The 26,831-nt window shown below is 36.0% G+C and overlaps 2 protein-coding genes across 9 annotated transcripts in view; one reads left to right on the forward strand and one right to left on the reverse strand.

Moving 5' to 3' along the window:
- Positions 1-173: 173 nt before the first annotated feature.
- Positions 174-13,856, forward strand: LOC123683920 (protein stoned-B-like). The gene is given in 15 exon segments (XM_045622922.1): positions 174-321; positions 2,709-3,480; positions 3,797-4,079; positions 4,496-4,737; positions 5,100-5,712; positions 5,715-7,667; positions 8,779-8,951; positions 9,110-9,577; positions 9,658-9,897; positions 9,993-10,218; positions 10,306-10,420; positions 10,482-10,648; positions 10,731-10,882; positions 10,939-11,149; positions 11,562-13,856. Coding segments are annotated over 14 exon segments (5,718 nt in total). The 5' UTR covers positions 174-321; positions 2,709-2,735; the 3' UTR covers positions 11,692-13,856.
- A 261-nt stretch (positions 13,857-14,117) lies between these two features.
- The window catches only part of LOC123685490 (apoptosis-stimulating of p53 protein 1), a 262,820-nt gene continuing 250,106 nt past the window's right edge, over positions 14,118-26,831 (reverse strand). For all 8 annotated transcript variants that reach the window (XM_045625201.1, XM_045625202.1, XM_045625203.1 and 5 more), the window contains 7 exons: positions 26,092-26,270; positions 23,858-24,063; positions 19,912-20,080; positions 18,783-19,343; positions 16,670-17,930; positions 14,855-15,054; positions 14,118-14,449 (listed from right to left, as the gene is read on the reverse strand). In XM_045625201.1, the coding sequence (XP_045481157.1) occupies positions 14,417-14,449; positions 14,855-15,054; positions 16,670-17,930; positions 18,783-19,343; positions 19,912-20,080; positions 23,858-24,063; positions 26,092-26,270 (2,609 nt within the window). In that variant the 3' untranslated portion in view covers positions 14,118-14,416. The remainder of the gene's footprint in view (positions 14,450-14,854; positions 15,055-16,669; positions 17,931-18,782; positions 19,344-19,911; positions 20,081-23,857; positions 24,064-26,091; positions 26,271-26,831) is intronic.

The raw sequence follows: 26,831 nt of genomic DNA on the forward strand, positions 1-26,831 counted from the left end.
CATCTCCTTGTTTATCCCTTGAAAAATTTCAATTAATATCATTTCCTGTTTCCCTTAATGAAATTCTTATTCAATAAGACTTATCGGAATTGTACGAATTTTTCCTTCTACCGCTTCAAGCTTATTGAAGGGTTTTCCAGGTTGATTTCCTTGACAACTCTGCAGCTCTAACTGCGCACAATCAATAGAGAACATTTTATGGCTTACGTAAAGCTCCATCTCTGAACATTTCAGCATTACAACAAATATATTTTTATAAGGAAAATGAGTTTAATTACATGAGGAATTTGTGTTAGTTGTGAACGTATAAGTGGAGAAAAAGTGAGTATATGATTTTTGGATTTGTTTAAGTTTTGTAAAACCGGCCTTGTTTTGTATTGACTACCTTTATTTTTGAATGTCAGCATTTTTTTGTTGATTTGTTCGTCTGCTCCTTACAAAAATGTTGATTATGGAATGAATTTAGGAATAGAAAGCCTTGTTTTTCTATTAGTTTTCATAACTTGAATTTCTAGTAATCAGGTAAATCGTGAAAGAGTTTTTTCTATGAACATTTCGTGAATTAAACATAGATATATTTTGATATAGAATTTCTGCAAATAAGTTTTGAGTGTCGTCATCCCCCTTGCATATAGGCGAGAGAGAAAATCAATAAGTTGTCGGGAAAATTCGTCCTGCTTCGCTTCAGGGATATCCTACGCAAGCCTCTAAGAATCCTTCTATAGTAGGAGGATCACTGGAATGTGTATCGCAATCCTTATAAAATGTGAAATGAAATCAAATACGAATTCAACTATAAAATAGTGCTAATTGATGGTGAGTTCTATACTAAATACTATTTCACTCCAATAAAAATAACGATTAAGGATAGGATGTTTGATTTTTCAATTTTTGTGAATGAGGAATTTCATCATTTCATAACCGTGAAATAAATTATTGACAATTTAAACGAAATAATTGTAAACCTAAAACTGCATACTAATAATAAGTACAAAATATTTAATTTGATGTTATAATTATGGAATTATTCGCTAAGCTTAGAAGAAATGACATTTGATGTTTCCATTTTTTATTTTATCAACGGATTATTCTAAAATCTACAATTTTGAGTTATTGAGTGATCTTTCCCTGAATAAAGCGCTATATTTCAGTCGAAATGCTTGCTTCTTTCGAATTTTGAACCGAGAATGGTCTCAAACGATAAATTCGGCTTAGTGATGACGAATTCGTAGACTTATTCAATTCTGCCCGTCAGGCCGCCCTTTCTTAGACACCATCGAATGGAAAAAACTAGAAAATTGAAATTTTAGGAGTATTTTCGGATTTCGAATGTCGCGGTTCAGTTTATAAATGGACAAAATCCAAGTATACCTTCCGTAAATATGGCCGTTCGAATGTTTGTTTTTCTGATAATTTCGAAACTATGGAGCCAACCCAGATGATTTTTTTTTTCTAGAGGGGAAATAAAAATTTCAAGTTTGATAAAAAATTTCGTATTGATAGCTTCACCAGAATCATAGATAATTCAGGCGGAATATAGAAAAAAATCCTTATATTGACGTAAAGACATAACTGATTTGGTTGAAATTTATTGCGTATCAGCAACTCATTCCAAAATTTAGGAAGATTGTGTTATGAGAATCCTCTTTCTAAGCAAACAAACCTATTTGTATAGTTCTGTGGTCACTAAGAGCCCAATAGGCGCATAAATAAACAAACGCCCAACTGCTCCTGAGGCCAAATCTGTCCTCATTTCCACGGATTCAATTTTTTTTTTTTGCTCTCCCAATATTATTACTATAATAATAATTATGGATTCAAAGCACGATTCAGAAAATATAACAGTCCCTTACATCTTTCAATAGAACCCTTATATTGCTTCCTCAATGACGTCAGCAAAATAAATAAGAGGAGGAATTTATATTGCAGCATATTTTCGACATAGATGGAAAATTTATTCCTATTGAGTCCAAATAAATCATTATAATATTGAAAAATATTTTCGTTGCTTTGGTCATCATCAATATTAGGTATTTATACAAGATGTCTCAAATGAAAGTTAATAATATGTAAAAAAGCGATAAAAAAAAAACCGTTTTTCAAACAAAATTCATCAATTATGAGAATACACTATTAATTTGTTTAAAATAATGTCGTTCAAATATCTATCTAACACCAACAATGGAATATTAACGGGGTGCAGCTTTAGATATTTGTGACCAAAACCTCAAATATTAAAAAACTCCTTTGCGCTGAACCATTTTTGTAAAATTCGAGTACGCACTACGCGTGATACTTTCTCAAGAAACGCTCCAAAGCGATTAAATTTCCAAGTACCAGCCTAGGGATTCCTGTACGCAGTATAAACAAACATAAACATTTTTTGAAATCTCTTGTAAAACAAGACAATAATAAAAATTATGTGAAGGAATACTACATGAAAATATGTATTCAATAGCAAGTTGAGTTATGTAAAATATGGAATTATAGGTAGGAGAGTTTATTTTTTGATTGATGATGATCTATAAAATCGAGCGTCAAAAGAAAAAATTGCTCGCAGGAACTTCTTAACGCATGCCTCAGCGTTAACTATCAGTTTCATTCACAACAGAGAAATGATAATTTTCACTAGAGATCAGAATCTGAAGGTTTCAAGCTTAGATGTTACCTCAAATCCTATCCAGATCTAGATAATTCCCCATTTTCAGATTCATAGATGAAGCTCAGACTGGATAATGCACAAAATAACCAAGGGATTGAAGAAGAAAAAGAAAGGTAAAAAATCTAAACACAAGGAAGAAGAACTCTTTAAACCGGAAGAGTTAGAAGCCTATCGTAGAGAACATCAAGCCCATTCTGCTAGTGGCGCTGAAAACGAAGAATGGAAAAAATTCCACGCTCTCACCTCTGGTGTTGACAACGTTCTCCAAAAGACACAAGAAGAGCTCAGTCGAATCAAAGAAACCAGCTTCTTTCAGCGGGTACCTCCACCAAGTCAGGTACAGCGAACGTCAGAAAAGGAACCAAAGAAAGAAGTTGTCAAGCAAGATCAGGCACCTGTTGATGAGCAACCTCAAATCCCTGACCCCAACAAACTTGGAATAGTTGAGGTTTCAGATTCTGAATCAGATGCAGAATACGAGGATGATGACATCTTCGATACAGCATACATTGATGCTATAGCTGCTGGAGAGGTGAAATTAGCTTATATTCCAGAATCTCCAACAGATTTTGGAGGGGACGATCCATTTGACACTTCCTACGCTGAGAAGGCTATTCTAGGACCTGCTGCTGAGACCAAGAAAGGAAAGAAATTGGTACCGATTGGTTCAGCTGTTGAAGTACTAACAGGGCGTGTGCAACTACCTACTTGCAGCACACAGAGACCTGCTTCAAATAGAAGGCAAATTTTTAAGGAGAGAGATTTGCTGTTGGGAAGCTTTGATAACAACGCCAATTCAATTGCTGAATGCATTAAAGGTGAGTGACTCTTTTTATCTATGTTTCTTGATTGATTGTGTAAGGCTTACACTGTACTGCGAATTTCAGGTGTTTTGTGTCTCCAATTATAGCTGTTCTATCCACTCCACTCCTTAATATAGATAGTTAAGTTATCAGTTAATAGGATGTAACTAAAAGAAGATAATCAAATACTAGATACATACATATTCTATTTTCTGTACTAGTTTATAGATGATTTTCAGGTCGAATAGTAGTTTGAATTAACGAATTAATTCGTAGTTAAAATCTTCAATATGCGATCCAATAGTATTGATATCTTTAATTCGAATTCTAGAGTCACCACCAAAGACTCTACTTGACGAAGAGGCACCTCCAGATTTATCTAGTGAGCCGATAGATTTGTCAAAATCACTTTATATACCTCCAATACCTGTCACACCATCTCCGATATCCCAAAGTTCTGGGGTCAACCAAGAGGATTCTGAGGACGACGAGTTTGCTCAGCTTGCATCAGAAAACTTGAACAAAGGACCTGCGAATGTAATTGAGAAATTACCAGTAGTTACCCCAGATGTCGCTCAAGTCATAGAGGATCATTGGGACGCCTTTGTTGACGAGTAAGTGTCCCTCAACATTTTTGGTGCTCGAAGAATATTACCATTTAAATTGATATTGAATGATGGCTGCTCTATTTCTATTGTTTATCAGATTGAAAACAATTGTTCGTCTACAGAATAGCTTCTTTACATTTTCTCATTTCGATGCAGGAATTCCAGCAATTCTTCATCAAGAGAATATTCAAAGATGGCAATATTCTAATTGAACTACTGTTATTTATTTATTTCCTTTACAAAATAAAACATATTCTCACCACAAGAATTTTGTGAAACAATTTTTCAAAAATCAGAAGGAGTTTCTTTGTATCAAAACAATAATTTCATCAGTGGATATAGAATAACCATCATCCAATATTCAATCAAAATGGATTTCTTCAAGTGAAGACGTTACATAGCCTCTTTATTTTTTTTTATAGGAAGAAAGAATTTCCACAATCAGGTGTGGTTGCGGTAGAAGAACCATCTGAAGTTGATGTAGATCCATTCGATACGACTTTCGCTGAAAATATCTTACCAGGAAAAGCAGAACTCAAGCAAATTGAGAGTGAAATACTCAACGCACAAATCGAATTTGAAGTTAAACCTAGACAGGAGAAACTTCTTCATATTTTGAAAAAATTGAGTGTTAGTGAAGAAGGTTCCAGAGATAAGTTCACAGGTTTGTGATTTACCCTATTCGGTTTCAGAAAAATTGAAAAAAAGCAACATTTCAGTCTTGGACAAAAAATAATTTTATTAGTTATATAAATCTTATCATAATCAACTACCAAATAGTAACGGGTTAAACAGTTCAATAAATCAATAAAGTCATCATTTTACAAGCTTTTGCAGCAGTTTCATATCTCTAAATAAGATAGTGAGAGAAAACTTATTTTTCATTGCATACTGCTCGAACAATAAGTCTTATAAAAATTAGATTTTTATCTCTTTCTCAATATAAATATGGAACACCACACCTCTGTTGCACGACCCTGTGTTATACGAGCAAATAGTAACTGATTTTTGGAATTTATATTACAGATTCAAACCTCCATACCAAAAATATCGAAAGGGACCTTCTAGGAGGTAGCAACACAGACTTGAACAATTTGTATCAACCCCTAACACCAGCAGCACAACTTGATGACAACTATATAGAATACAGAGATCCTTTCGATACTTCCATTGTTGAGACTGTGAAGAATCCTGGACAGGCAGAACTGAAGTTTATCGAAAAAGAACTCCTTTCCGATATAAAAAACAACTCTGTTCATGATTTAAGCGACGATGATTTCAACCCCAGAGCTGAAGAGATAAAAGAGCCACCTAGAGAAAGATCTATTTCCAGGCCAGACGTTCTCAACGTTGTGACCTCCAAATCGGTGTGTTTTGATGACACGTCAATAGCAAAAAAGGATTTCATAGGAATTCCCGAAAATTCTTCGAAACTAGGGAAACCACCTACACCATTCTATGTTAGGAAAAACTCTGTACCCGGAGCTCAAGAGTCAGACCTTTCTCCTGACCAAATCGAAAGCAATACAAGTGGAATTGATTCATTCAAAAGTGCCGTTCAGGATTTGAACCCTGACACTCCTCCAGAAGGTGATTTCGACCCCTTCGACACTTCTATAGCTGATAATTTCGTTGGTAATCTGCAATAAAAGACATTATGGAAGTAAAGGGTGTCAATCCGTTTTTGTTCGCTGAAGATGATCACACCTCTCCATCTTCAGCAACGTCTAATCCTTTTCTCATGGATTCAGACACCTACGCAGAAAACGACTATTCACAAAATGCTTTCGCTTCTTCAGGGGCTACCAATCCTTTCGCCTTCGATCCAATGGATCTTGGAGAAGGTGAGCCTGCTCCAAACATCTTCGGCGATAACACATTCGTATCCAATGATACTCCATTCTCAGTTAACAACCTACAGACCTCATCTACTGATCAGATTATGACTCAAGCTACCATTACGATCAACTCAGGTAATCAGGACTTCTTCTTGATGTCCGATAATGATTTTGCAGCTTCAACAAACACTTGCCCGCCGCCGATAAAACCAACAGATCTTAATTTAAAAACAACCAACACTGTCGATCCATTCAATGAAGAAAGTTTGAGGCAGCCTCCTTCTAAGGAAACTCAGGATCTGTTGATGTCAGTAATGGGGGCGATGGATGCAACTAGTTCACATTTATTGAACAAAATACCTCCAACAAGATCTCCAAGCCCGGTGTCGATGAGAGATTTACACTCACCAAGTCCAACTCCTGATATGTATGGAGATCTTTTGGATGTTGGGGATTCTACGCCATCTACAAGGACGCCTGAACATACTAAAAAGGAGAATTTATTCGATACTCCAACCAATATGTCTTGTGATATCAATCAGAATCCATCGGTGGCTAAACAACCTCCACCAAAACCACCACCTCCTCGACCGGCACCTCCAAGACCTGCACCTCCAGCAATAGTTCAAGCTCCTCCCAAACCACCTCCACCAAAACCTGAGCAACCAATGGCACCACGAGAGTTTGATTCTTCTAAAAACTATGACAATGATATTTGTCTGTTTGGTGTTGATGGCACCCTTCCGAAAAAAGCTCCTACGACTAAGGAAGATATCTTGAACCTCTACAATACAGCTAAAAGCGAGAAGAAAGTTGATCTGTTGTCTGGTTCTGATGAAGCGTTGAATATAAATCCAGTGGATAATTTTCCTCAAAGTTCTTCCAATTCCATACTATCCCTGGATTCTACGCCACAGTCACATGTGGTTGAAGAACATAAAATTGAAACCGTACAAGAACCAATTGCTCAGGATAATTTTATATCTCCTGAGGTTTCTCAAGGAGACCTGCAGATGGATACAAGTGACAGCCACAGCAAAGGATCTGTATCTAGTGTAACATTCAATCCATTCGCTACTTCTGAGGAGATGAACGAAATGAATACCAGGGAAGAAGTCTCACAATTGGCGAGTAGTCCTTTCCAAACAGTTCCAGCTGATGTGATTCCAACTAATATTCAACAGACTCACTCAACAGATCTACCTTTTTCTGAAGTTCCAGAGAATAAGAATACCTTTGCTCAGATCCCTGATTATTATACTCAGAACGCTTCAGGTGACGCTTTTGGTACTGCAAATGGAGCTTTTGGGATTTCCAATGACTTCGGTGCTCCAATGGAAAGTATTGGAGTTTCTGGTGATGCCTTTGGTGTTTCCAATGCTATCATGGAAGAAGCTACAGCTGCGCAGGATGCCTTTGGTGGAACTAATCAGAATTTCTCAGCTGCTGGATATGAAAATAACACTACGATTCAAGGCGATGATTTCGATGAATTCGCTCAGAAATTCGATTCAGTGAAGTCAGAAAATCAGACTGGTGATTCGTTTGCCTGGGGAGGTGGTAGCTCTGCGAATGCTTTTGGCGAGGCCAGTAGTGAATTTGGGACTGCAGCGTGTGGTTTTGAAGCTGATGAGCCTTTCGACTCTTTCCTGGCTCTGCAAGAACCTCCTTGCGTGCCACAAAGTACTCCGTATGTGCTCAGCAAACAGCCATCTGCTGATTCGGACGAAGATAAAGATTTCTCTGTGTTTATCAAGTAAGTTTGAATTTTTTTATACCCTAATTGATTTACAGTTAGTTATCGTAGGTCTTATAAGAAACCTTAAAAATTCATAGAAATTCGAATTTCATCAGTATCCTCGAATTTCCTCAAAATCTTGTAAAATGCGATATATTGACGTCCCAGAAAATTCACGTTGGCCCAAATATACACCGAATTTCATCAAAATAGGATGAGTAGAATGCGAGATACCAAATTTCTCATCCTATCTACAAAAGACTCAAAAGTAATAATAATATATTTTTTGTTATTTTGAATTTTCTGTTTCATCGAAAAAGAATCATCGTTGAAAATATTGATGTCTCAATTTCCCACTATGTAGATATATTAAAAAATCAACTTTATTGTAATTTATCAGTTTTCAACAAGGAAATAATTCAAACTTCTACTGTTTTCCTTGAACCGTCTAGGATATCATTATGGAGACATTTTATCTATATACGAAGATAGTGCAATCAAATCCTTTAAATAAAACTATCTATCGAAAATATAGAAAAACTCATTCAAGATATGTGCATTAGAATATCCCATGGCAAACGAAGAGAAATTTATTTTTAGTGTCAAAAAATACTATTCATACGGTACTTTTCAACATCTGTGAGTACTGAAAGCTTTGAATTCGAGTTGTAAAGCTTAAGGTAAAAATAGTAGTCAATTTTCAAGGTTCTTTATAAGATGTTGTTCGAAATTTCATCAACTAAAATTTTGTATAGGATTGTGTCCACAAAATTAAAAAACGTATTTTATAAAATATGCTATTTAGTTTCTCAGAAATGTTAGGGATTCAAATTGTTACTCAAAATATTTCAAAGATATTTTTTGATATTAAGATAAAATCCGAAATCATAGGAGCTTAAAATCAAAACGAAACTAAAATAATTGAACATACATGAAAATTTTTTAATTGTAAAAACTTAACAAATATGTACAAATCCGTACAATATCGTATGGGCTGTAGCAGCAGTTTTGGACATAAATTCATAGAGAAAATCTACTTATTTCTTGTTTTTCTATCATCTCTCAAAAAATCGCTCGACATTATGCTATGTGCCTATGTGCCCAAAATAACTAAATTCCTATCTTTCAGACCTAAAAATGACGATGACAACATTGGAGGAATGGGAGTTGCAATGCCTATTTTGGCACCACCGCCTACAGTCCAACAAGCATTCTCGGACACATCTCCTAGATTCAATCCATTCGATCAAAGTGAAGATGTTGCTACTGTTGACAGTACCAAACCGCCTCCTCTCTCACTGGGTGAGTGAAACGTTATTTTTTTTTATAAATGTAGAGTTAAAATGATTGAGGTCAAGATGAATTTTCGTAATTGTCCATTCGTATTATCTTGATATTTGCATCTCTGCATGGTGTCATATAATACATATAACATAACATATTTCCCCTTCCTTCTGAAGATGGGGCTCCTCAAATAGAACGGAGTGGATCCCAAGAAACACCTCCCACTCCTCTATTCGACGAAGATGTATCCCAACCATTGGCGCCATTCCCTAGAATCGACTTCGCAGGAGAAGGCTGGGAGATGCAGTTGAGGCAGCCGAATAAGAAGAAGATAACAGGTCAAAGATTCTGGAAGAAGATCTTTGTCCGATTGGTGTATCAACCGGATTGTGTTTTACTCCAACTGTTCAACCAAAAGGATGACAAAGATCCTTTTCAAGAGTTGCCACTACAACCATGTTACTCTGTATCGGATATAGGTGCCCAGCAGTACGATCAGTTTGGGAAAATTTTCACTCTCAAACTGCAGTATATTTTCTACAAGGAGAGACCTGGTGTTAGACCAGGACAGGTCAAGAAAGCTGAGAAGCTGTCTAACAGGCTGAGCAAGTTTGCTGCTTATGCAATCCAAGGAGACTACGAAGGTCAGTAGAATCTCACAAAACTGCAAATTTCACGAAAAGTACTTACTTTCTCTCTTTTTATTCATTTAATCTATCTACAGGAGTAAAAGAGTTTGGCAGTGATCTGAAAAAATTAGGATTACCGGTAGAACATGCACCACAGGTATCTCAGTTGATGAAATTGGGTTCCCTGAGTTACGAAGATCTGAAACAGTTCTCATTCAGCATAGAAGAAGCTTTGTTCAGGCTCCAAGCTCACAGAGATAGGGCTCTACAGTATAAAATGGAAGAAGTACAGATAACTGTAGTAGATGAGTTGTACGTAGATCAAGATGCAGATGGTAAGTGGATAGTAGAACATAAAAACTAAAAACTTTTTTATTGTTCGATGTTTATTCTGTGAAATTTAACCTGACTGATTATTTTCGCATCTTAGGTCACATTGAAAGGCAGATTGCAAGGGTTCGTCTATTCTTCCTTGGATTCCTAACAGGAATGCCAGACATAGAGCTTGGTGTAAATGACATGAGGCGCCAAGGGAAGGAAGTAGTTGGTAGACATGACATTATTCCTGTAGTTACTGAAGAATGGATACGTTTGGAGGCTACAGAATTCCATTCCTGCGTTCAACAGGACGAATATGAAAGAACACATGTCATCAAGTGAGTATAAAATGGATTTCTCTGTTTTTTTGTTAGAATAAATTCTCTCGAATGGTATGGTTTTAAATTTGAAATAATTTTCTTCAGATTCAAACCTCCTGATGCTTGTTATATCGAGCTGATGAGGTTTAGGGTCAGACCTCCAAGAAATCGAGAGCTACCCTTGCAGTTGAAGGCATCTATATGTGTAACTGGTACTAAGGTAAGTGGAAATTATTGAGAGTTTGAGATTTGGTATAAGTACGTAATATATTCATCTCCAGATTGAACTGAGAGCTGATGTCCTAGTACCAGGGTTTGCCTCCAGAAAACTAGGCCAAATTCCATGCGAAGATGTGCAGATAAGATTTCCCATACCAGAATGTTGGATTTATCTCTTCAGGGTTGAGAAACATTTCAGATATGGTTCGGTCAAATCAGCTCATAGGCGGTAAGAAATAAATAAATCTTTTCTTCTGGTGCACCAAGTCTGTGTTTTTCTTGAGTTCTTATTGAAAGCGTATCCATTTCAGAACCGGAAAGATAAAAGGCATAGAAAGGATATTGGGCACCATGGATACCCTTCAAGAAAGCTTGATAGAAGTCACTTCTGGACAGGCAAAATACGAACATCAGCACAGAGCAATTGTTTGGAGATGTCCAAGGTTACCAAAAGAGGGCCAAGGTAAGCAAAACACCAAAACGAAATCGGCGAATGTGTTCAAATATGTATTTCAACAGGTGCTTACACTACCCATAATATGGTTTGTCGACTGGCGTTAACAAGTTATGATCAAATGCCTGAAAAGTTAGCCGAGTATTGTTATGTTGAGTTCACAATGCCAGCAACTCAGGTCAGCCATTGTGTATGTAGAAGTGTGAGTTTGCAGAATTCTGACAGCGATGATCCACCTGAAAAGTATGTGAGGAACCTAGCGAGGCATGAGTACAGGTGAATACAATTCTATTTATAATTTTATTGTTTCATTTTCCATTTCACTCGATCAAAACTAACACATTATTTTCTTGAAAATTCGACTATATTCGTCATTATGGTCACCTACAAGAGTGTGATACATACTCCAACGCTACTATAACTTTTCGATACCTTTTTTGTAAAATATTCGTCTTTGCTTTCAAAATAGGCTGCAACCTCAGCACAAACTTCTTCTGTAGAGCCAAATTTTTTTCCTGGAGCATTCTTTTTTTGTCTATAAACAGCCAGTCATCACTGAATGTCAGATCTTGTGGATAAACGTCGAGCTGTTGGAAGAGCAATTCGTTCAATTCGATCATGATTTTTAATTTTTTTCCATTCTGTTTCTTCTTATACAAATGCTTACACATTAATTGAAATGTTGCAGAGTTGGTATTGAGCATGTTGAAGGAGAAAATCCAAATGCTTATGCTATTGCTACGAAACCAATTCACACGGTGAAAGAAGAAAAACCTGCACCAGTACCAGAAGCTGACTCTAGTAGTGATAGTGATTAAATTATTTATCTTCAGATATTCTTGAGAGAAATCTCATTTGACCATTTTAATCTTACTTCTGCAGGATAGCCTTGCCATTTATCGATAAAAGTTGATACCTTTTTTCCTAAAAAACATAGACGCATATCGTCAATCCTGAGCTGATCTTGTGCAATAATAGATTGTTATAAAGGTTGCAAATATAATATATAAAGTTTGGTTGATGTTGTTACGTTTTTATATTTTATTTTTGTTTTTTATTTGTTAGGTTGGAGAATAGGAGCTTGTTTGATTGTACAATTCTTTGAATATAATACTTGTTACTGTTCGAAAGTTGTTCCAGGAATATTTTTAATATGTAGAATGTAATAATGAATCTTGAACAAGACAATATACTTAATTAATATATCAAGAAAATATAATTGCATGCATACTCATAATATCTCAAAGTATATAAGACGGATCAATTCATCCGAAGAAAGACATATACAAAATTATGTGAATTTATTTCTTTTTGTATAGCTCTGTAGTTCATGAATGTAATTGTTGGTCATATCATCGATGTTCTTTTAATTTCATTATGAAAGTGATGTCAATCACTGCACTAGCGTACCAAAGAGTTAATAAGTAAGATAAAATGAATAATTAGTATTCTAATTAGAATAGGATTTTTCTGTTTTTATATTGCAACTGCTACAGGTAATATTGAGACTAAGCTTTAATTTATTTTGGAAATATCTTGAGAATGTGCAATAAAATGAAATTTTGACTGATGCACAAAAATCAAGTGAGTCATTCAGTAGGTAATCATTTTCCTAAGTGATGACCAAATCTTAATTATAGTTAATAATAATATATAGAATAAGAATGAATACTGATATAACATTTGCTGAATTGTATAAAACTATGTACGTGTTTCGGTTCGGATTAAATTTAGTTTTGAAATATTATAAACTTGGAACATTTATTGTTCCATTGAAGTCAAAGGAGAAAATCTAGTCATTATAATTAGGAAATGTAAAATAATAAGATATTTATTGTGTAACTGTAGAATATGTGAATTAATATTAATATCCTATATGTTGAATTGTAAGTATAATCTTCTGTGTATGCATTTTGGTTCCGGTTACTTTGATTTATATCGTTATATAATCTTGAAACACTGATTTCAAGAATGAAAAATGCCTAGTTCACTCTGCTACTATTAAGTAAAAATGTAGGTAACAAATGTGTAAATAAGTACTTACCATTAGTTTTAGGATATTTGTGATTATACTTCCGCTGACTATATAAAAAATTAAATAGTATTTTGAGAAGAATACTTATAGAAATTCTTCAAACCTACTTCGAGAAAGCACCACAATAAATTGTAGGTATTGATCCTGGGTTTAATAAAAAGCATATAATATTAAGACGATTAGTATATCTAAAAATTGACTTGTGTAAATGAATTGTAGAAATAATTATTATTTGATCTTGGTTTAGTTTCTGGAAAAATGAATTGTATTTTAAGAAGGAATCAAGAAAATTGAATTCCTACTACTGAAAGATTAAGCTTCATATTTAAGAAGACAACCCAATGAATTGATTCTTGGTTAGGTTAGGCTGTAAGTTAAGTAAAGTTAAGTTAAGTTAAGTCTTAAACCAATTAGTATATGTAAAAATTGACTGGTGTTAATGAATTGTAGAAATAATTATTATTTGATATTGCTTTAGTTTATGGAAGAATGAATTGTATTTTGAAGAGGAATCAAGAAAATTGAATGCCTACCACTGAAAGATTAAGCTTTATATTTAAGAAGACAACCCAATGAATAATATTGATTCTTGGTTAGGTTAGGTTGTAAGTTTAGTCTTAAACCAATTAGTAAATGTAAAAATTGACTGGTGTAAATGAATTGTAGATATAATTGAGTAATATTATTTGATGTTGGATCAGTGTGTGAAAAATAAATTGTATTTTGAGAAGGAATCATGAAAATTGAATAATATTTCAAAAACCGATTCAAGATGACAACCCAATAAATTATATTTATTCTTGGTTAATTGTAAGTTATTGTAAGTTAATAGACATAAACTACTTAGTAAAGCTAAAATTGACTGGTGTAAATGAATTGTAGAGAATTATTATTATTTGATGTTCGATCAGTGTGTGATATGGTAATAAAGAAGCTATACAAATCGAAGAATTCAATTAATTTCTACTACCAACGTGGAATATGGGATTTTTCAATTTAAACGATTTATGAGAAAGTAGGTGACAATACAAACAAGTGTTTATTTATTTTTTTGAGGAAAAATATTCGGCAGTCAATATTGAATTATTTTTGAGATTAGAAATGACAAAGTGGCAATAGGAGCCTGTTTTTGATGTTAGTCAAGTTTTTATAATTTTAACTGAAAGGGTATTTCAGCAATAGAAATAGGAAGAAAGAAAAAAATCAGAATACGTAATAAAACATTGTACATTTATTCGATCATCTTCATTGTAAATAATTATACTTTTATTTATATATTTACAATTTTGAAAATATGTATATATTTATAATATTTATATAGTCAATATGTATATAACAAAGGCAAAAATCGAACTTAAAAATTGTTTCAACAAAAAAGTTTGCGTGATCCTTAAAACTTCACAATATAATAAAATTATATTGAGCAAAGGTGACATCCAAAATTCAATAATACTTGTACAATAGCAAAATGCCGAATTTCATCATTGATTATGTGTCAGGTGCTGCAATCATTCCTCACTACGGATTACCCTTGGATAGAGCTGAAAAAAAAATTAAATCTTTACCCATTTGAATCTCAGTTGGCAGATTCCAAAATTTTTTTTGATCGTAATTTAAAATATAATCTGAAATATCAAAGCTTGCCAGTATGTTTGATGAACTCTAACGTAAAACACTCAAATGAGGGAACTGGCAGCCTCTCTAGCAGAAATTGCATGCTGTCATCCAGTTGCAGAAACGTTCTTTAAAATTTAATGCCGTAATTAAAATTTTAAGGCTGCATCAAATTTTAATGAACGTTCCTGCAACTTAGTGTAAGTGTATTAAATTTAAAGTTTTTCTTTTCAAAATTTGACGAGGCGAAACAATTGTGGTTAACATTAAAATATTTGAGGGAAATACTTTGTGTTATTTTATGAAAAGTTTTAAGTTCTTTCTCGACCTACCCCAAGAAGGTTCCTAGGAACATAGCCTTCCTTATCACCCAAACGGCACCACCACCATTCTCTTTCGTTCTCATCCCCTTTTCTTAGAACTGTCAACTGTTGACCAGATTTGAAACTCAATTCGTCAGGCTGTTGAGCCGTGTAGTCGAATACTGCATAAACGGCCCCATTAGATAATATACCTAATTTTTCTTGGACACCTGCAAGCAAAAAGATGATTTGGATTCATATTTCAAAAAAAAACGAAAATGGTAACACAACAACGTGAAGTCAGGAGCTTTTGAGCGCCATAGGAGATCACAGAACTGTATTTAGGGTTTAATCGGCACATGGATAACCAACGCTCAAAAGCTCCTCAAATTATGATTCAGGTCAGTGCTTTCCTCATTTTTTCCAAAATCTGCTGGAATTTTCTACGATTCTTATGACGCTATCAATACGAAACTTTGTAAGGATCTTGGAACTGATATTTTCAATATGCACCCAAGATTTGAATGGAAATATTGAAATTTCTTCTCAAATATAGAATTTTCTGTGGTTCAGATGACTAGATCAGCTTGAAATTTTGCATGAAGCTTGAAATCTAGTACGATCCCAGTTAGGCAGTGCATTTATGATTCAATATGTAATTTGATGGATTCAAAGTAATAAACATAGATAGAGGGAGCATATGTCTTTTTCAGTGAGCAAATTTTGTCCCTAGCATGAACTATCACATTTGACAAGAAGCGCGCAGAAATGAAAACATATCAGTGATACGATATTTCACTCAATTCGTGAGTTTCTCCACAGAGAACGCACTTCTTATGTCCCATCGTGAATCAACGTTTCATAACAACTCAAAATATATTGAAATAAATACCTAAATATATCAAAAATTCAGAAAACAAACTTCAAGCGCGCCAAACGACACTAGGAGAGCAATAGTTGCCAAACCTTGGATTTCAGCAGGTAGATACAGAAAAAAATTAATATTCTGCATACTATAAATTCGACAATTAGAAAAAATATCGGATTCCAAAAATTCAAATCTGCATATTTGATCAGGAATCACTCAAATAAATATATTTCATTAATATAAAATACATTCATCATAATGTTATAGTAAAATTGTGTATTTGAAAATATATCACAATCCGCCAACGTAATCTAACCATGTTGGGGACATGTAAAAATTGCATATACTCCCTCTATCAATGTTTATTTTATTACTCTACGCAGTGGAAAAACAGTGAGGATGTTATTCTCAAGGATGAAACGGTCAATTTACGTAGTAAATTGCAGAATACAGTCAATTTAGGGTATAGTCCGTATATCGCCTAGAATTTCGGAGCGATTACTAGTGGTTTCCAATATTTCATGTGACCTGCTTCGTATATACGGACCGCTGGCTACATTGCCATTGAACAACAAACCTTGATAGAGGTTTGGAGGTTATAAATGGTCAATCTCTTGCAATTTGTAAACAACAAAAAGGTCTTAAGTGCTCTGAAGGGAATTTTTTCATAATTGAAATTATGAAGTCTTCAAAAACAATAATCTGAAAAATAAAATCGTCTTCGAATCCCACCAGAATATACTTGTGTGGTTGCTCTGGTGACAGATAACTCATCGAAGTTTCAGGAAATTCGATATTTACCTTCTTACTAACCAAAGTAACCAAGAAGAGATATAGGAACCATACCCATATTGAGTATTGAGATGCACCGAAATTTAGAGACCAAGAAAGTCATCAGTGTGTCGAACCTTAAAGGCTATGAGAATTTCAAACCCGAAAATTCGGTGATCGACCGCTCAAAAACAAGAAGCACTTACTGTAGAGGTACTCAGAACATCCATCGAAGCCTTCCTCATCTTCCTCACACTTCTCAGCAGCCGTCTCGTGGTCACTCAGCGTCGTGGCAAAAATACACGCACCATGCTCCACTAGAAACTTCACCATGGCAACATTGTTACAACTGGCCCCACAATGCAATGGAGTCCAACCATCGCTATCTTGGGCGTTAACGTCACAACCGAATTCCACTAGGAACTTGACTATCTCGAGGTGTCCCGCACAGATGGCGTTGTGCAAGGCGGTTATCCCCTCGTCATTGGCCGCACTAGGGTTCGCAACCTGAGACGCAGTCTTCTTGACCAGCTCCAGCTCCCCTTCGAGACTAGCATCCAACAGCAGAGCCAAAGGGTCGAAGCTGACCCTTCGCGACAAGTTCTGCTTCCCACTCTGCTTCAAATTGCCCTTTTTACACCTTCTTATCACACCATCGATGGGTTTCTCGTCTTTATCCGGGGACCTGTTGGGTTCCAAATGGTCTTCAGTTGTAGCTGCTTTATCAACCTCGTCTCTTTCGGTGTTGTCCTTTTCCCTACTGTCAGTCGAAGAAGGGGAATCTAGAGGTTTTTCCGTCGCTTGATACTGGAAACTAGGAGGCATCTCAATTCTCCTAGACGCCGAACTGTTGACTTTGTACCCAGAAACGCTCCTCAACTTCGGTTGCTCCGTAAACTGCTGTTTCTTTATGGTCAAAGGCTTCGCCTTTATAATCATCTCCGAACTAGACTGGTGGTATGACTGGATTGTGCTCGTTGGCGTTAACCCAAGAGGCAGTTTCTCTATCGTAACTTCCCTACCACCCGCTCTAGAGGGTTGTAAAGGAGGCGGAAGAACCACTCTTTGCGGGACAGTGATAGGTTTAACATCTTCAGGAGGATCCGAAGAAGGTAGAGGTGGAGGCTGAGCACCGCTGTCTTCTGTAGGAAGTGGTACATGCTGGGTTTGTCTAGGCGGTGGTTTTATTGCTGGTTTCGGTGGAAGAGCAGGCTTTGGAATCTTCTCTATCGACACTTCAGGAGTTGAGTTGTAAGGCGTGCTTGAGGATTGTGGAGGTGACAAGATGAGGCTTACTCCAGACGTGTTGTTAGATGATCTTCCGTTTGCTGGGCTTGGTACTTGTTTGTTCGAAGACAACGTGGTCTGGGGTTCGACTGGTTGTACCTTGATTGAAGATGTTTGGTATACGTTTGATAGTATACCTGTATGGTGTACTGAAGTGGGTGCTACGCTGCTGATAGGTTTCTGAAAAAAATGAAAGATCAAATTAATTTGTAATATAGAGAATGCTGATGTTGTTCAAGACCGTATTGTTTGACAGAGTTGAAAAATTGTAGGTTCCAAGAAAAAACAAGAAAAGCAGCTTTTAAGGCAGAGTGTTCACTATTTTGTATGAACATTGTTCCATGAGGAAGCCCATAATGGGTGCAGCATTTGCTCACCGTTGATCGAAAGCAACAATGCATCGTCGATTCCAAATGCTATTTGGAGCTGTAAAGCAAAATCTTCCTCCTTAGCTAAATTAAGAGGATTTTTTTGCGTCGATTTGGGCAATGGATGAAACATGAATTTAACACAGCACTCCTGAGTCAAATAGAGAGTCATCTGAGGAGAAAACAGTCGTCCGTAAAAGACGTTCAAAGAGAGTAAACTGTCAACAAACATCAGTTGGCATCATATGGAATCCATATTGCCAAAGAAAAAAATCTCTTTCATCAAGACAATGGTTCTTGTCACCAATTGATGGAAACCAAGGTTGAATTTAACTAGTTGCTCTTCCAACTGCTTGACCACTCAGTTTATTCTTCTGATATGGCATCCAGTGTTTTTTGGCTTTTTGAAGACCTCAAAAGAAAGCCCCTGGGAAAGAAATTTGGCTCTAATGAAGGCAAAGATGAATCGAACTACATTTAACACTTGTTTTTCCTAGGAGTTAGTAACGTGTTATAAAGACTATGTTTGACTTAAAATAGCGTATGATTAGTTCCAGACATCGTTGGATGTTCCCTCTGTGGCTGATATTAGACATCAGCTGATGCTACCCTATTTCCCAAAACTAATTGACTTTGCAACGTTCACAAAGGATCGAAAACTCACCTGATAGTTGATATTCGGTGGGGTGCTAGCTATATTATTGTACAATATTGGATCCGGCATTTTCTGATGTCCATGCTCTTTGACCGATCCTTGCTCACTCGAGTTCCTCCTGCTCAAAATCAAATCGTTGTGGTTGAGCGGTGTTGCCATATTCTTATTGAGTATATTCAGAGGCGCGCTGTGTACCGTCATATGTGCAGTAGGCTGGCTGAAGTTGACATTTCCGTTGTGCATTCCAGCTCCTGTTGATATGCTAGGTTGTTCAGACTCTTTATCGATATGTTTCAATTCGTTGTTGTCCAGTTTGTTGTTGTTGTTATTTACATTTCCGGATCTGCTGGACAGGAGATTGACTGTGAATTTCGTATTGTAGGGCAACGTTTGATATTTGGGATCCGATTTTGATACAGCAAACTCCTTGAAGTTCTCGATATCTTCAGGTCTGTTTGGAATTAGGTTGTTACCCATTTTGCAGGCCATGTCTTGGTTCTCGTAGGCGTTTTGGAGGTCGCTTTCTTTCTTGATTGGTTGCTGGTGGTATCCGGGGTGATATGGAGTATTCTACGAAAGATATATCCTTTACTTACTGTTTTATGAATTTCATTTTTCAGTTAGAAATCAAATGACGGTAATATTTTTCCAATGTTGATTGGATAAATAATCATTACTTTGCTTTAGGGCAGATTCTTCAGATTTATAAGAACGAACACAAAGAATACCTGCAATGGGTTTTTTGTTGATAACGTGAAGCTATACCCTTAGAGATATACAGGGTGTTTCTAAATTGGAGGTACAAACGAAAATGAGAGATTATTTGGATACTTTCAAGGAGAAAGAAATCTTATGAACTCTTTCTTTTTGAGATTCGAGGTGTTAAAGTTTGTTTTTTTGGTGGACCACTGGTAGTTTAAAAAAGAAACTTTAGTTTAGTACTGATCTGAAGAAGGTTCTGTGTAGTGAAGTTGTTTATCTAGTAAACAGAAATAGAATAACTGAAACTCAATATTAATTTGAATGGATATACATTAGGTGAAGAAACAGTCAATCAAAATCTAGGGTTATTTGCTTAGGAGTATATGTATCAAAGCGAAGCGAACTAGATTGCTCTTGTATTATGTTAAATTATTACCTCTTGCATTTTGTTTTCTCTAAGCGGTTGTCCTGTTTGTAGAGGAACGTGATTATAGGGTTCAACAGCAGCGATGTTTCCTCTTGATAATCCATTTGAGGGTTGCTGCATATTTTGCTGCTGCTTCCTCGAAAATGCCTGGTTGCTTTGGTCTGCATTTCCAGTTAATCTAAATAAAAGGAATATTTCAATATGTTTCATTTCGAATGGAGTTTTTGTTTAACAACCTGATTATTTTCATGAACGGTTACCCTTAACGATATATAGAGTGATTCATTAAAGGTTAATCGATTGACTTTTCAGAAGAACCCTACGGAAATTCAGAACTTAAAATGGTCATTCTATGTTCCTGAAGAGATCATATCTGTTATCTCAGGTTTGAAAAATTGCGGTGAGTCTGGGCCCGATAATGTTTCTTCTAAAGTGCTCAAATACATTTCTCCCCTTATTGCGGAGCATTTTTCTGATTTAATTAATTTCTCTGTTTCCTTGGGTAAATTTCCAGCAGTTTTAAAGCAAGCAGTAGTAAAACCAGTTCATAAAAAGGGTAATATTAATGACTTGGAAAATTATCGTCCAATATCGTTACTAAGTCAGCTATCGAAGGTAATAGAGAGGATAGTCTGCCATAGAATGTATGATTATCTTTCTAGATTTTCCATCCTGACAAGTTGTCAGCATGGCTTTAGAGCTGGAAGATCCACTCAGAGTGCCTGCTGTGAATTTTTTGAATTCGTTTATTCCTCATTAGATGATGGATATCAGGTTGCCGGAATATTTTTCGATTTAACTCGTGCATTTGATTGCATTCAACCAGAGTTTCTTATTGAGAAAATGTATCAAATGGGTTTCCGAGGAGTATTCCTCGATTGGATTCGTAGTTTTCTTTCAGACCGGTCTATGGTGGTTAAGCAGGGTGGCTCCCATTCCCGAAGATATTATCCAAAATTAGGTATTCCCCAAGGTTCAGTCTTAGGGCCACTTCTTTTTCTCCTATTCATCAACGAGCTTCCTCATCATATTGTGGCTTGCATTATAATTCTCTTTGCTGATGATACATACCTCCTTGGCAATTAAAGCTCGTAATCTTGAAGAACTGATAAGGATTTGTGAATCTCTTATCAAACGATTTATTGTCTGGTGCCGAGGGAACTCTTTGATTGTAAATTTGGAGAAAACCAAAATCATCAAATTTCAGATAAGGGACGGTCTTGATTTCACTGTGGACCTTTCAGACTTCAGCCTCAGGTCATCAGAGTGTGTCAGTTTTCTGGGAGTACGTGTGGACAGTGGGTTGAGATGGTCCTTCCACATTGATCACGTATGTAACAAAATAAGTAAATCCTACTTTGCTATTTCCCGCCTCAAGAGTTCACTATCATTAGATTCTCTCGTTGGGGTGTATTTTAGTAGTGTATATAGTCACCTTTGCTATAACGTGGTTCTGTGGGGTTCATCCCCATATGCTGGGCGTGTATTTGTTGCACAGAAGAGAGTACTTCGTCTCATTTTCAACCTGAGTCCTCGAGACTCATGTCGCCCTATATTCAAGGAAAATAAAATATTATCATTTCCTTCTATATACATGTTCAATTGTCTAATTTATGTTCACCAAAATTTAAAAAAACTTAAAACATGTACAGATTTTCATAGCTACAATACTAGGCATGAGGATATTTTATGTATTCCCAAGCATAACACTAAAAAATATGAGTCGTCACCTACTTTCACAGGAATTAAATTGTATAATCACTTGCCTAAACATTATAAGAGACTTGGTGAAAAACAATTTAAGAAAGAAGTAAAATCAATGTTGATTGACAATTGCTTTTATAATATTCAAGAGTTCTTTACTAATTCTATCACTTAAGACTTTTTTAATACTAACTTTTGCCAACATTGTTCTCTTTATATTTTCAATATTTTGTTATTTTCTTTTTTTCTTGTTGACTATTCCTATACATTGTATGATGTCTTAAAGGAGGAATAAATTATTATTATTATTATTATTATATAACCGGAAGTTGCATAACAATTGAGATATTTCAGCCGAAGAGCTAAGGTGTCAAAATCGTCATGAAAATTTTCAAAAAGAAAATCTTCAGACCTTGTTTATCCAAAGATTAACAGAAAACAGAGATTATAGTTACTTCGCCATAGAAGAGGCTAATCTTCAGTAAGAAGAAGAGGTTAAATTTTGATGTGTTTTCTGCGATCTTGAAATTTTCGAATTCCGCTTTATTACTATTTACCTGATACTAAATATTATTCTATTGGTGAAACAAACATCAAAAAAACCACAAAACATTCTTCCTGGGGCACTTTATTCCATACGTCTTCAAAAATGTATTAAATTCACCGTGACGCTCCATCATGTGAAACGATTAAATATAAACGTTTATCAGAGTTTTCTAAACTGAAAGGAAAACAGGAAATTCATCGATTGCCTATATCCAATTTATTCAGTGAATTCAACCTGATATACACATTGTTGCGGTTTGTGGAATAATACCCTGAAGCAGATAAAAACAATATAGGAATATTTGCTCGAATGGGAATATGAAAATTCAGAGAATGAAGAATGGCAATCGATGAAAGTTAAAGTGGAAACGAATAATTCGTTCGTACTCGGGTGAGTTTGAATATGCATCATTAGGCTTAAGGCAAACAATTCACTGCAAATTGAATTGCAGAGAGAATTCGTTGAAAGACTGAGGTTCTCTCAACTTTTTTAATCGATTGTTGGACAATGAAGCTTCCAGCGAAAAAAATTGATTGCAATGTTTCCGGAAATTGCAGAATGGAATGAATTATTTCGCCAATAGTACCCTGACTTCTAGGAGAATCACTTGATCCTCTAGCCAGTTGTCTTAACACCCTTACTGAGCGAATTCATTCATAAGTACATGAAGGTTGTTTTTTTTCGAGGTATATAACTTTAAGTTGGCATTACTGTTCAAGATGACGACCGATTTAACAGCTGTCAAGTGATTTATTCTCAGTTTGTTTTGGCAATTCATCAAACGATTATCAAGTAAGGCGTAGATTCGTCGAATGGGCCCAAAATGAGATTGCTGTTGTTCCCGATTTTCATAAGCGAATTTTGTTTAGCGATGAAGCGCACTTCTGGTTGAATGGCTACGTCAACAAACGAAACTGCCGCATTTGGAGTGAAGCTAATCTTCAAGTGTATGTCGAAACACCGTTACATCCAGAAAAACTGACTGTTTGGTGCGCTTTATGGGCTGGTGGAATCATTGATCCGTACTTCTTCAAAAACGATGATGACCAGAACGTTACAGTCAATGGTGATCGGTACAGAGCCATGATAACTAACTTCTTCATTCCTGAATTGAACAACCATGATGTCCAGAAGCTGTGGTTCCAACAAGACGGCGCAACATGTCACACAGCTCGTGCCACAATCGATTTATTGAAAGACACGTTTGGTGACCGCCTAATTTCATGTTTTGGACCTGTGAATTGGCCTCCAAGATCTTGTGATTTAACACCGCTAGACTACTTTCTGTGGGGCTATGTAAAGTCATTGGTCTATGCGGATAAGCCACAAACCTTTGACCATTTGGAAGACAACATTCGCCGTGTTATTGCCGATATACGGCCACAAATGTTGGAAAAAGTCATCGAAAATTGGACGTCCAGATTGGACTACATCCGAGCCAGCCGTGGCGGTCATATGCCAGAAATCATATTTAAAATGTAATGCCTCAAGATTATCTTGCGGATAAATAGAATTCATGTCAATCGAATAATCCATCGTTGTTTTATTGCAATTTAAAGTTCTATAGCTCTAAAAAAAACACCCTTTAGAACAAACCCTACTTATTTTTCCGTGTTGTATCACTCCTTAAAATATTGCTCTACATTTCTTTCATTCTGCCAGGTGAAAGAGACATAGAGAGAATTGAAAAATGTGAAAGCTCACCTAACTAGCTGATGATATGCAGCTTTGTGACTGGCCGCACTGATCTGATTGGCCAGTTGCTGGTTCAGCATCCTCTTCCGATGCAGCCTCTCTTGAAGCTCTGATATCCGTTTGTCGATGGCGCTCATCTCCTCTTGTCTAGCAGTTAAGGCTTCCCTCTGTTGGTTGAGTCTATGGTTTTGTTGTTCATTTAGCTTATTTCTGTACTGAAATTCGAAACGGAATTAAGCCTATTGAATCTTGGAACCCACATTTCGTATGTAAAATGTGTTGAAAATTTGGGACAGTGGACAGTTGGAATGAGGAAGTATCTTAAGTTTGATGTCAAAAAGACTGCTATTTTCATCAAGTTCATATTGAAGGCATAAATGGAAACAATAGACACAAATGGACGAATTTCAATCCAGATTCTGCAAGAAGATATGTAGTGCATTCGAAAGAAATACAGTCTTCCTAAATGATACAGAAACATCGTCTGATGAAGTTCAATTAATTAAATTTGATGAAGACAGTGACTTTGAAGCAGATTTAACAAATCCACAGTATTTCAATTGAAAAGAACTGAACAATCTCGTAAGAGACCAGAATCTCTCAAAGGAGTCTGCTGAAATACTTACTTCCAGATTGAAATCGAAGAACTTATGTACTTTATCCAGACACTAATTGAACATTTTATACGTATTCAAATCCTTGTGAATGGAAATACTTTAGTTATTATACGTATACACAAATAAAACGGAAATAAAAAATGTTGAATATAGCATATCTCAAAAAATATATCTGTTGAAAAATTGAGGGCACCAAAAGGTTTGTTGGCCTGTGTTACGCTTCGGCCAAAATGAATTTCAGTTGTCATCTTGTTGCATAAACACTATTGATGAATTTTAAGCGGATTTTTATTCGCTTTAACAATAAACCTTCCTCTATCGAAACAATAATTGACTACCATAAATTTGCTTTCATATTTATCGAAAACTCCCAAATTTTGATCCGATTGTCTCAAAATCTCACCTTGTGCCATTTGAACTTCTCAAGACAAACGAACTTAACATTAATTCTCGCAGAAGATTTGAATAAGTTCTTTCCTCAGACTTTTCCGGCGCTGCATGAAAGACGATAAAAGAGATCACAGTCTTTGAGAAGGGAATCTGAGGAGTACTTAAACCAATCCAACTCCAGACTGGCGAAAAGAAGCAAGCCATCGATTGTTAATGTATACAAATAGTCTTTTCTGCGAGGATCTCGAGTTGGAGAGCTATTCAGACAGTTAAGTCTCGGAGAATCAGGAATTAAATTGAAAATTCTTCAGACTCGTCGGAATATATACTGCAGAAATAACAAAATTGGTTGAATTTTTAAGGGAATACAACTCATTTTTTTCGATGTTCAGAGGGAAGCAAAGTCCTCGAAAGTTTCTATACAAGTTAAGTACCCCATATAATTTTTACAGAGGGGAGATTCGTTCTCGAGGTTGATCCACAACAATGAATGATGAGAAGTAACAAAAAAGTTTCACAATAGGACTTAAGGATATTGGTAATAGCATTATATCGATCATATAATAAGATTAAATTCGATTTGGATGTTCATCATCCCAATTTAGGAAGGAGTAAAGGTAGTATCCCGAAATCCATCCAAAAAGAGTCACCATGAACTACCTAAGGAAGGACAGAGTAGCAGTGAAGTTGGTTTTTTGTGTTAATGATGACTATGAAATAAGAAGGTATTTTTATGCAGAATTCGTTAGGCTAATTGGTTTTTAGAACTGAAGAAGGATAAATACACGCAGTAGCATAGTTATCCACAACTATCCATGCAAATGTTTCTGAAATTAAGTGGGAAACAACCATGGGTATGGAAAGAACAACTGGAATGAGGATTTTAAAATGTATCAAAGGAGTACCTCTCAGAGATCATGTGAGGAGTTCAGACCTGAGGGAAGAAGTAGAGGTGCAGGATGTGTTCAGGTGGGTTAGAGCTCGCAGGTGGTTCTGGAGAGACCATATGGAGAGGATGCCAGAAGAAACCCTGGCCAGATAGGTGGAAATACAGAATCTAAGTACATCCAAATCATTGGAACCTCTCCCAAAGCGATGGAAGACAGCTGGAGCTAGGAAACAAAGCAATGACAAGAAGAAGGAAGAAGACACAGGACACAGTCCATTTGAAAGGAGAAAGGAGCAGTATAGATTTAATTAGCTTATAAGCTTTCTTAGGATATTCCACAAACTTACCATCAGTTCTCTTCTCAACTTATCCAGTTCCAACGCTGACGCTGGTGGTTGGTCTCTGCTAGATCTCCCCCTCTTGAGTTCCTCCAATTGCCTGGTGAGTTCTTCAACTTTGGCCACCGCCAAAGATAGTTCCTTTTCTTTCTCATTGAAGAGGGCACGTATTGAATCAAGGTCACTTGCTGAAAAAATCAATTAACAGATGAGAAAGGTGAAACTATAACAAATTTAAAATTGTTGCTAATCGAAATATTGGTTTGTCTTTTGACGATATAGATAGATATGTTACATATACTTTGGCTTTAAGAAGTGTGTTCCATGTGTGAATAGAAGTTGAGAGATCTCTTAAAAACCACAAAAAGCACGCAAAGATGACGAACGAAGCTGACAAGGCACGATTTTTCGCTAGAATTGATTGATGTCTGATCGTTGGCTTCAACGTTCGGAGACAGAAAGTTGTCTGAGTTGAAAAATGTCGGTCTACGTTCTGAGACATGTGTTCCATATTCAAATCCGTGGGCAGAAATGGAGGATTAGGAGTTCGCACACGTTGAACGTGCCGCAGCCAAATTCGGAAGAGGAACAGAATAAGTCGACAGGAGATGTCTCCCGAGGGCACGAGATATATCAACTTTTCTTAAAGCAGCTCCTGTGGCGTATACCGCAAACTTGAAAGCATTTTAAATCCCAGCACGGCCGAGCGGAGTGAAGGATTTTATCGATAATAGATTGTTTGTCCGTTT

This window comes from Harmonia axyridis, chromosome 7 (genome assembly GCF_914767665.1).
Source record: "Harmonia axyridis chromosome 7, icHarAxyr1.1, whole genome shotgun sequence".
Lineage (NCBI taxonomy): Eukaryota > Metazoa > Arthropoda > Insecta > Coleoptera > Coccinellidae > Harmonia > Harmonia axyridis.